We start from the raw sequence: 12383 nt of genomic DNA on the forward strand, positions 1-12383 counted from the left end.
ATTTGTACTAATAACAAGGAATTATTTTAAATAAAAAAGAAGTATTCTAATCTTCCTTCCGTACCCCTCATTTACTGAACCAATTACTTCCTTGTGTAAGGAATTATTTCTTGAAAGATACAAATTTAATTCCTTATTAGAAAGGCACATTAACATAATAATGAGTCTCCTCTACAATGTGTTGAATGATACACATATAAATAAGGAAAATTTATTGGTAAATACGTATTGGAATCTCTGGCAGGGGCGTGGCGTAGCAATTCGACCTATCTACTTTAATTTTGAATTTAGCCACCAGATAGCGTATTCAATACAATACAGTCATCTGATTTATACAAAATATATAGGATAGTGATAAATTAAGATAGTCTGAAGAGAGTGTCGTAAGAAGCAACAGTGGATATTTAAATATCAGATCTCTTATTCTAATTGAATACTACGTTATTAAATTTATAATTGACTGTAGATTTTTATATGATCATATCGACGTTGCAACATGGAAGGTGTTCAAATAATGGAATCATTATTACATTATATAACTTATTTAATGCCCATTGTTATAATAATTGTTATGATAACAAGAAAATATAACCAACTTCTGAAGGTAAGTAGCATAGAAATTGTACTTAATCAGAGTTTGTAATAGTTCGCTTTCATTAGTTTCAAATTATTGAAGAGTACTTTGTTGATGTTCTTCTCAAAAGTATGTTTACATGTTACATGCTTTAAGAAAAAAACAGTTTTAATGGATTTTTTCACAATTACATGTTACGCAACGATGCAAAGTTAATTAAAAAATACAAAATCTGATAATAGGAATGAAATTTTTTATAAATATTAATTGATATTAAGATAACAGTTTAGAATAACGTATTATAGATCATATTTATTTGTTCAAACTTCAATGTCGATCTAATCTCTTGAAAACAAAACGTTACACGAGCAAATGGAATATATTGTTTGTCGTTATGTTTAAAATAAATAATTTCTTTAATTTTAATAATTATGAATTTATTATAATATACAAAAATATGAATTTGATTTCAGTTTAGATGCTGAGTTTTTTTTGTTTCGTTTGTTTGTGATTGTTTTCGATGTAGTTTTTAAAAATTGTTTAATTTAAATTACTGATGTTATTTTTATAATTTATTGTTTCTACTTTATACAGAGATATGATAAATGTCTTTTTAATTTTATATATATTATTTATTTATTTATTATTATATATTATATATTATATATAAGTTATTACGATAAAGGAATTAAAAAAAATATGTTTTTTTTTTTTTTAGAAAAATGTCAATTCTTTAAAGCTGAAAAAAGATAAATCTGAAAATGAAGGAGAGTTAAAGAAATTCAGGAAACTAGTGGATCTTGCAAAAGAGCAAAAGCCGGATTATTATTTTACAGACGATTTTTATAAATTATTTTCTGACATGAACCAATCTTCGTCAGATGATGTTGAACAATTTGGCTCATATGTAGCGTTGGAATTGGATTGCTTAACATCTAAAGCAAGTAAAGAACGATTAAAAGCTGAAATAAGGAAAGCTATCATAGAGATTGCAGAAGATGATGCCAAGAGCTATTTAAAAAATACTATTGCAAACGGAAAAGTTTCAAATTCTGTAGTTAAGTAATAATGTCATTAAATGAATTCAAATTTATACAAAATAATGAAAAAAAGCATTAGAATATTCGTAAAAGTATATTTGAGAATAAAAGAAAAAACTTACAAATTTGTCCATTTATATACAAAATTTATAATAATAATTTTAAATAACTATTTGTATAAAAATAGTTTTTTAATATATAATAAGTAAATAATTTTTGATTGAAAAATTCATTAGCATTTATAAATATATTAGATAGATATACATTTTTATTTTATTTTTATTATTGAAAATCCAAGTGTTTAAATAACATATTTTTTAATAAAGATATATCGCAATAAGGGAAATTAACTCTATTATAATGTTTCTTAATATTTAAACGAAAAAAAAATATTTCCGGAAAGTAATAATATTTCAAAACAAAATTTCATTTTAATTCGAGTTTCATGTTGTAATTTATTACACATTAGCAAATGAAACATAGAATTTTCACTATTATAAAATAGTATTAATGATACGATATATATGTCTTTAAGAGATTCTCCAATTTCAAGTATATTAATTTGGAATTTAGTATATTCATCCTTAATAAATAGAGTAATAATATCTTTATCATTATGTCAACTTATATTTTTGACCTAAGTCAATGATTTAATAAATTTTCCATAAAATTATGTCTTCTATCATTCTTTTTAATTGATGTATTCTAAACATTTAAACAATTAATTAAATAGTATTTCTTTAATGCTGGAAATGGGTATTTAATACTGATTTGTTTTTAAATGATCCCAGAAAAACATTATAATTATACATTTGAAACTTTTAACACGCAGCAAATAGAAAACAATGAAGAATTTTTAATTAGCAAACCAAATATTGAAATATTTATTTAATGTATACTCTCATGTAATTTAGAATTATTAAAAAATTATTTACATTAATTATATGTGATTTTATTCCTGTTATTTATAGAACTTTTTATAAGATGACAAATAAATCAAGTCACAACTTTTTCAGCTTATATACGTATGGTTTGTCTGTGAGCAAAATCTATTTATAATGTAAGCTGTAAAGTTTTGTTCATAAACGTATAGTATAAAAATACACACTAGTTCATATGTCAGATAATACTAATGATAAAAGATAATAAATTGTAATATTAAAAATATCACGAATAATTAAATTACCAGTCTTGAATTCTTCAATTAAAATTTTTGCATAAAATAATATTTTTTTCATTTAATTTTACGGTAACTACCATAATAAATGTTACAATATTATTTATATAATAATTTTAATAATAATTAATTAATGTAAATAACTTTAATAATTAGTTAATACAGTTTCAAGTCATTGCACTACAATTTGTATGCAAATGTGAAAGATATGTTTTGTTAAAATTAATACAGTTCATTTAAGATATACTTTTTATATGACAAATAAAATTACATAAATACACATGATTATACATACATTATATTAGATTTGTATTAAAAAATAGTATTGATATATTCTTATAATATTATATATATACATTTTTATTACTTTATTAATTTTGCACTTTAAAGTGTTTTTTTATGTAACTTTTTCATTCCCACTAAATCTTCTTTTGTTATTTCCTTATGTTATTCTAGGTATTGCAGAATTTGACTTAAAATTGCAGCACTTTTCTTATGACTTATTTATTTTATTTTCTTAAGTGCTTTTTCCATTTTCTTGTGGTAGATTTTTCTACAATTTAATCGACAGCAACTGATTTTACGAAGCCGGTTGTTGAATTTATTCTTCTTATTGCATCTACTTTTTGTTCTATCGAAAGTACAACTCTTTATCTCTTGGAATTCATTTCTGCATTCGAAATAATATTTCAATAACAGTAGATACTGCCAGCGGTAATAGAAAGAAAAAGAAAATTGAGAACAAAATTAAAATCAACATGAATACATATACACCAATAAAAGCTACAAATTTATATACAATTTTCATACATACATATATCATACTATAAATCTAATTATGTAATTATGAATTACTTAATATGTATGTACTACACCTTTAATAAATTGGTAATTACTTTTAAATAAGGGTACTTCTTTTTGTAATAAAATTGTAAATATTTTATCAAAAATTAATTAACATTTGATAATTTTTAAATGTAAAATATTTACGTAAAAAACATTAATTTTTAAAAGAATGAATTTAATTAGCATATACAAATAAATAAAATAAATAAAAATGAATAAATAATATTAAATAAAATCAAATTTCTACAAATGACAAATTTTTAATAACATGTTAAACGAGTATATTTTGCATATTGTGTAAAGTATACATACTTGTCAATAAAGATTAAAAGATTAAAATAATCATACTGTCAGATTCTTAAATAATCTAATTTTTTAGTTTTCACACGATTACTTCCAAGGTCATAGAAGATGCTATTAATGAGATGAAACGTACCACTTGTTGCCTACTCGTTGCGGATGCGCATACTGTAAGAAACCTTCCCTTTTTTCATCAGTCTAGATTTTACTTTCATTGAGTGTAGAACTTGTGTTCTTTGATTGATACTTTTAAATCAAAACCTACCTTCAAGTATGTAGTTTTGGTATCTACTTTTATATAATCTTACCTGTTGTCTTCTTTTATTCAACACACTGCATACAATAAAAGTATTTTATATAAATTTGGTTCGGGGTTTAAAATTCGGAATTTAGTTTCCTTTTTTATATTAAAATTTTTACATAAATATTCAATTATATTAATATGACAACTTATTGATAAGTATAAATATAATTTGTTAATTTAATATTTTATTATTTTTAATATCATACATACTAAAATTTTTATAATATTATGACATATGAAATAAGTTTTAATTTGATAAATAAGAACTTTGTATTTAATGTTTTACGATCAATGGTTTTAACATCTTATACAATTGCTAAAAGTTTATCATTGAATATTATTAGAATATTTGGCAGTATAAGCCTGTATAAAGGTTTTACATTATAAATTAATTTTTTTACAAATAAAATTTATCCATTATGAATTATACTCGCTCGTTTGTAAATCAAAGTCATAGTATTTTGCAATGAAATTATAAAGTTCGTCTATAAGATAATAATTTAGTATCTCTTTTCTTGGCAATTGCGTCAAGACTGATTTTTCATTCTTTTTACATGAATTATTGTAGGATACAATATTTTTCCATTGTTTACCAAAGACTCTTTCCTAAAAAAAACATACATCATTTTTATTCTTTTATAAAATAAAAATTTGTTTAAAAACAATAAACAGTATTTGAGGTAATGTGATTCAGTACGTTTGTTTAATAAACAGATGCTTCAATTCGAAACGTTTCAGAGAAAGAAAAAATTGCTCATTGCATCGGTTATCTATACATATCATATTCAAAATTATTCTTCAAGTAATCGTTAGATGCTTTGAACTCCAAGGTAACTTGTTTTGTTTTCATTTTTATAATATGGTAAACTATATCGTAATTATTGTAGACTTCTTAAACTTTAGTAGTTATAATTCAATAGACATTAAATTTGTTCAAAGAAACGTTTTTATGCAAAGTTTAATATTCAAATAAATCAAACTATTATAAAAAGCAACGAAAACTTTCAACGAAGCATTCTATGATCAATTTTCTACACGTTTTTTACAGTAGACATATCAGTAAAGGCAAACTGTAAAATCTTAAAATTTGCGGGTGACACTGCAATGTTTGCCATAGACAAAGATTTGCAAACAAGCAACTAACGCATTACAAGAACAAATTTACTTTTTTGAAGAATGATTATGTGAAGATCAAATTAAACTCTAACAAGTGTAAACATATTAGGTTTGCATTAAAGAAAAATCAAATACCGAAACTAAAATAATATAACATAGAAATTCCGTAAATAACTACAGTCAAGTATTTGGGATTATATTTAGATTTAAAATTGGAAACGACATTTAACTGCTAGGATAAATTCAATTCAACTAAAGAGGAAAAGAATAGCTTGGTTAAACAGTAAAAATTCTAGACTCACTTATTATTTATAATTTCTGTTCCACTTACCTTATAATTCAGTTTATCCATATTTTTCATTGCTGAAATGACTATACTAATTATGACTATAGTAAAGTAGATAGTAAAGTAAAAAAACAGAGCATGTAAAAAGAACTAACGGCACTAAATATTGTATTATTTTAGTAACTTCCATGTTTCTAGTTTTGTCATATAAAAATCAAGAATCAATTATCAATGAAATATGAGTAGAAAAAATTAGAAAAAGAGATGTGATATTTAAATATCTTGTTGTTAGTTCTAATACCCTCTTTAAACTACATTAATCCTAGAAATTTCATGTATATAAGATAACTTTATATACATATTTACCAATGAGTCTTTCTTATTTACAATCCATGACATTCGATATAATTAAATACTGTACAGTAGACCTCTGCATAAGACAAATAATATGTTGAGTTTTGTATATTTTCGGTTTATAGGAAATTATTTCGAATGAAAAATTATCTCATATAATATAATCTATTTAAAATTATTACTTCTCTTAAAATAAAACAAGAACATACATTAATTTAAACGCTTGTAAATCAAAGTTATAGTTCTGCAATCCAAGCTTTTTATAAAATTTTGTTTTAAGCTTTTGTAATAAATATAAAATTTATTCCTTTTTTCAATTTTTCTTTTATTTAATACAAATATTTATATAAAATATTTATTTAATAATTATTATTAATTAATTACAGACGAAATTTTTTTTTATTACATTGTATTATTTACAGTATTGTGAAAATAATTACTTATAAATTAAATATTAAATCTTCTAAATTTTTTGCAACAAAATATAAAGTCAAAATAAATATATTTATTACAAAATAGTAATCATGATTTTATTTATTAGTTCTTTGAAATTTTTTAAAATAATTATTCGTCAAAAATATGGATAAAAATTAAAGATCGTAAATTGGAGTAGGATTACATTACCAATACTCAGCTAAAAATATTGAAATGACCTACGACTACGTTAATGATATTCATCTAACAATTTTAGAATACGGTAAGATTGTGTTACATGTACACAGCGAAAAATTCTAAAACTAAAGTAGAATTCTACATCACGGTTCTCAGTTTAAAATTTTTCAACTTCCATGCAAGATTATGTTACATATAGTCAACGAAATATATTTAAACGACGTAGAACAACAATATCTATACGCGGTTACAAATATTTTCAATTAATATATAAAAAATATTATAAATAATAAAATATAATATATTATAAAAATATTCATTAATAATAATTAAAAAAAGAACATAAAACAACAATTTCAATACCCACAATCAAAGATTTTCAAATTATATAAGAAAATGTTATCAATATATTTAGTACAATAGTTTGAAACAATGTTAAACAATATTATAATAATTATAATAAAATAAAAATAATTAAGTAATTAATTTAATAAATTTTAATTAAAATAATTAATAAATTAATTAATAAGATATTAAAATAAAAATTCTTCATACATAAAACTACATGATAAGTGTATAAAAAGATGAGTGACATTGTTAAGAATAGTAAAGAGAGAGAGAGAGAGAGAGAGAGAGAGAGAGAGAGAGAGAGAGAGAGAGAAGAGAGAGAGAGAGAGAGAGAGAGAGAATGAGATGGACAAAACAGAATACCAGTAAATAACCGAATCAGTGATTTATTCAAATCTGTCATTACGGAATTTTCGAATTGTTCGTTAATATGATATCCTTTAAATTTTTGTTTGAAAAAAAAACGTTATGTTTAAAGAAAATGAACAAACTGAATGGCAGAGGAGAGGGGTTAACGCACGTAGGAGATTTTGATAACTATTATCAAACGCCACGATATAGACAATCAGTGATAAGGTAGCGCAATTCTGAACGCGTGTTCATCGTCATCGTCAAGTCAACTTTTTTCCCTCTCTCTCTCTCTCTGACCATTCAAAGTGTCAGTAGGTGGTACGATCTCGAAGAGAATCGTGTTGCACAAGGTACGTTTCATCGATATTAAAATGAAAATCACCTGTAATCATTTATCTAATACTCTAGTACATTAATAATTGTAACATTTAAAACTGATATTTTCAATGACTTATTAATTAATATATTTGTTTTTTTTTTGTTTTAAGGATAATACAAGAGAAAGAGTGAAAACAAGGATAAGGAAGATTCAAACGTTATCTTTGACCATATCATTTGGAAAGTATAATAATCATTACCAACATTAGAAATCATCATCATAATCGTCGTCATTATTATCATATTTAATTTGGAGTACAATTCGATGATATGGAATGAAAGAAGAGGAATGAAGTAAAAGCAAAAATGCTATTATATGTTACTCACCTAATTGCGTATTTATTAATTACGTCTTGTTTATTTATTTGAGAACAAGAAAAAAGTGTTATCAGACATATCTTGTGTATGAAAAATAACATACGTTTACTTTTGAAAGTTTGTTAATATTTTAAAAATACTTATTTTGAAAATCTTACACGAAATTTTAATAATTTAAAGAATCATCAGGATAAATGATATTAAATTAATTAAATTTTGCAATATAGATGTTCGATATTATATTTGTTGATAAGAGAACAAAAAGTGTAAACTTTTTCCGACACTCGAGAATGATCGAGAAAACGTCTGGATTACGATCTTGGTTGTGTCACTATGCACACGAGATCGATCGTGCGTCTGGGGGTTATTACAACTTTCGATTAACTTCCTGAAAGAAGTCTTCTAATTGGTGTAAAATATAATCTAAGAAGAATAACTCGCTGAAAGAATATAAATAGAATTGAGAAAACAGGCTAACGATCAAGATAATCTAATGGTGATAGCGTTAAATGGGGTTATCGAAACGTTCAAAAAGGTGGAAAATCAGTGGAAATGAGTATTTAAAACAGAAGTAACTAATTTACGATTAAAGAAAATGAAATGATCGAGCAACTGTCAACAGTTAACATCTACATAATTTTAATATTTTATACTATTTGATTGTTTTTATTGGTGTTTGCTGTATAATTATCAGCATTGAATTAACACGATTAGCTCGCATCGATGGGGATCTCATGTTGGATCTCTACATTTATAACAATTTTTTTGTTCATGCGACAAACCACAATTGGAAAGAGCACTTGTCGTGAAATTGAATTGCCACGAGATTGCGAAGCGCTTTGTAATACGAGTAGAACTGGTGTTGTCTCTTGTGAACTTCGTGTCGTTGTTATGTTACCTGCTGACCCTCAATATGAAATAGCTTTACCTAAAGTTTTACCTGTTCTAGGTAAGATCAGCATTTTAAATCCAATTTAGAAAGATTAACTGAATATTTCATAGAATTTTATCAAATTCATAACTAAATATAAAGTTCTACTATATTTAAATGAAGATTATACGAATATGTAAACCATTTATTGCTTAAAATTTTTCTCAAAATATTTATTGTTGTAAATACTAGTAGAAAACAATGACGATTAATTTTTGTTATCAATAATTAGTTATAAATTCTTAAATAACGTAAGGATCGTATTACTGTTCGCGAAAGTGTTAAATAAAATTTATTTCTAAATTCTTTCCACATCTTTATTATTTTGTTTTGATTGTTTTCTTTTCTTTTCTTTAAGATTTAGCAGTTTACAGTGCCAGAACTCAAAATTTGTTGCCACATTGGTTAAATCTAAAGTTTTTATTCGAAGACGACCGGTGTGATGCGACCTATGCGCAACGTGGTGCGATCGATAGTTACTCAAATTGTGTTCATCTATTTCTAGGACCAGCATGTGATTATTGCGTCGGTAAATGATCTTTCTTACTTTTTTTTTAAATTTAAAATTGTCTTGAATTTGTTTTCTTTTAACTTTGAAAAGTAAGAAAAACCAAAAGCTAGAAAAACCAAATTATTTTTCAGCTAACGTTGGAAGAGTGGTGAAATTTTTCGGTGCTCCTTTGATCACAACAGGAGGATTAACTTTCGATTTTACAGTTCCAAAAAAGGAATGCAAGGATGAATATTTTATGACCACACGTGTGGGGACTGTATCATTCCGGGATATATCCAAGTTTTTTATAGAAATCATGAATTAGTAAGTACAGTGTCAGATCGTTTTACATTTAATCATTTTATAACATGGAATTCTTATAAAATACAGTGCAGACATTTTTTAGACGGTATTTATATATAACACAATTCGATCAATTTGAACAACCCTCAAATACCACATATTTCATTTTCTAACGACAATTTATTATATGGTTTCCATATAACACGATTCAATTAATTTGGAATACCCTCAAATGTCAAGAATTATATTCCCTTACAACAATTTAATACGTGATTTAAATCGATACTGTATTTTGGGTAATTAAATTAGCATAAATTAACATAATTTTTATATAACATGGAATACATTATAACCGTGTTATAAGAGGATTGAATATACCTGTTTTACTATACAGATTTGATTTTTTTTGTTAAGAAATATGTTTGATTTAATTTAGTCATGAATGGAGAAAAGTTCATTTGCTTTATGCAACGAATGGTCAAAGACAAGTAGCTGGCCGACATACTTGTCAATTAATGATGAAATCATTGGTCGAATTTATCAGAATGGAACCTAATTTTACCTATGGCAGTTTCGGTTTTGAAACAATTATGCCGGAGGATTATTTGGAAACCTTGAAAGTTCATGTTGGCAACTCTTATGGCGGTAAGCTAATCAAATTTCTTTTCTTTGTTATTTTTCTTTTTGAAATGAAACTTCTTAGGTGACGGTAACAACAAAACTTTATGAAATTACATTAAAAAGAGAGAAAAAATAGAAGTAGGGAGACAGAGATGACGAACGAGTGTTTAAAATGTTTTATAAATTATAAAAAAATTATTTTCCAAAATATAATCAAATAATTCAATAAACTAACCTAAATAAAAAACTTAAGAAGTTTCATTTCAGTTGTGTGTGAGTTCCCGCCTTTTTTTTCTTTCTATACAATCATCTTCATTTTTCACATTATTAAGGAGGATTAAATTCCGTTGACTTTCGTCTCGATTTCCTCTCTCTCTAAAAAAGGTTTTTTTTTCCAATTGATGCATGTATGTAAAAAGAAACCTATTTTTACGATATTTATCTCGCTACTTTCTTTTTATAAGAATGGTATTAGTCTTTCTTTGCCGATTTTTATAATAGTTCCTTCCCTTATTCTATCTTTGTATAAAAAACTACTTATCGCTGGAAGTTGGCAATTTTTCTTGACATTCACGAAGATGTTTTACGGTTTTTAAGAAGTTGAGAACTTCAAGAACGATTTGTATTACATTTTAGAGAAAACAATTGTAGATTTATGAAACCTTTGGCAACTAGTCAAAACAAAAACTATTAGTAAACAAGATAAAAATACTTACATATTTGTTATATAAAGATACTGAATTAATTTTTATAAATAATATATTTTCTTAACAATAAAATATTTGTTTTGCAGCAAAATTTATATCAGTTTAAAAGTTTAATAATCTTAAAATAATTTTCCGTGTAGAATTTTGAAACATTACGTCGCAAGCATCAATTATTTCAATATTTACAGTATAAGTGGGGATGAATATTCCTATGACTTACTGTATATTATTTAAATATCGAATTACAATTAAATGATTAATATTATATTCTTTTTCAACTTCTCGAGTTGTTTTAGATGACTATAAAGTCATAATTAAATGTTAATAATTAAAAGACTTAGACAACCCTTCTCATCTTTAAAGCTTTTCTTCCTACTATGAAATTGTTCGAATTATGGTTTAACTGTATATTCGTTAATTGTTTTTTTAGATCATTTGCCATGTACATGGTAAATCAGAGTCGTTATTTAAACGTTGTTTGGATTATACGTTTATTTCTTAGTATATTTATTTAGGCCAACAAGATAGAAGTGGACCGTTAATATTTATTCATATTTATCTGTCATTATTTTCTTATAAATGATAAATTAAATTCCCCCTTCTCCTCCTACCACCCCTTGAGGTAATTAAGATCACTTGAAAAAATAAATGACTTGCCAGTGTCTCGTTTTATTGTCACAGATTTTCATGACACAGTACGATTTCTCTTAATATACATTAATCATCTCGAGTGGATTAAAAGTAGGACCTTTTTTTTCATGTAATACGTGATAAGGGGGAAAGTAATATCTAAACAAATAGGAAATGATGCGCATTTGTTTTTTTCCGTCTTTTATATCAACTCAAGTGAGATTCCCAAGTTGGTAAGTTGTCATTAAATGGGAGTAGAGATTTACCAAAGAGGTTTATAGCAAACACGTAGAAGAGATTAAAATAACACAAGTATTTAACGGTTACTAACAATATGTTTAAACTCTTATCAAATTTTCTATTTCAGTCAGACTAACATAAGTCGGTGTTATCGTTTCGTTTACTTTATCGGACATCGTTATCTCGCGTAGTGGTTGAACATCTATATTATTGATACCTTTCGATATCAACTATCTTGATACGGCATATTTTATACGTCAAAAAATCTATATTTAAACGTTTCCTTAATGAACTCGAATAACATGATGTACACTATCATTATATTGACGTGCTTACTTTATTTAATGTTTCTAGAGAAACATTTTCTTTTAACAATTATTATTATCTTATCGATCAGGTATTGTTTTTATCAATAGTCGATAATATGTGTGTGCTTTTGACCAAGAAGATGATC

General features: G+C 25.1%; 2 protein-coding genes and 1 long non-coding RNA gene across 3 annotated transcripts in view; 2 read left to right on the forward strand and 1 right to left on the reverse strand.

Moving 5' to 3' along the window:
- The first annotated feature begins 353 nt into the window (after positions 1-353).
- On the forward strand, positions 354-1740 carry LOC149030713 (uncharacterized). The gene is made up of 2 exons (XM_089178192.1): positions 354-604; positions 1293-1740. The coding sequence occupies exons 1-2, from the start codon at positions 497-499 to the stop codon at positions 1638-1640; spliced, it is 456 nt and encodes a 151-aa protein (XP_089034318.1). The 5' UTR covers positions 354-496; the 3' UTR covers positions 1641-1740.
- Positions 1741-4567: 2827 nt separating this feature from the next.
- LOC149030714 (uncharacterized) lies at positions 4568-5847 on the reverse strand. Its single transcript, XR_016178458.1, has 2 exons — positions 5689-5847; positions 4568-4847 (listed from the first exon to the last, which is right to left on the reverse strand). It is a non-coding gene; the product is annotated as an uncharacterized LOC149030714 (long non-coding RNA).
- Positions 5848-8712: 2865 nt separating this feature from the next.
- LOC107068928 (atrial natriuretic peptide receptor 1) overlaps positions 8713-12383 on the forward strand; it is a 70601-nt gene continuing 66930 nt past the window's right edge. The window contains 4 exon segments of the mRNA XM_089178213.1: positions 8713-8953; positions 9294-9464; positions 9578-9752; positions 10168-10376. Of these exon segments, the coding sequence (XP_089034339.1) occupies positions 8728-8953; positions 9294-9464; positions 9578-9752; positions 10168-10376 (781 nt within the window). The 5' untranslated portion in view covers positions 8713-8727.

The sequence above is a fragment of the Polistes dominula genome, unplaced genomic scaffold, assembly GCF_049000335.1.
Source record: "Polistes dominula isolate Pdom_NZ unplaced genomic scaffold, Pdom_raw_medaka contig_77, whole genome shotgun sequence".
NCBI lineage: Eukaryota > Metazoa > Arthropoda > Insecta > Hymenoptera > Vespidae > Polistes > Polistes dominula.

Excerpts from the sequence above, each read along its gene's own strand:
- LOC149030713 (XM_089178192.1), top strand. The coding sequence starts at position 497 with ATGGAAGGTGTTCAAATAATGGAATCATTATTACATTATATAACTTAT. Across the intron at positions 605-1,292 it reads AATATAACCAACTTCTGAAG|AAAAATGTCAATTCTTTAAA; the intron begins GTAAGTAGCATA and ends TTTTTTTTTTAG.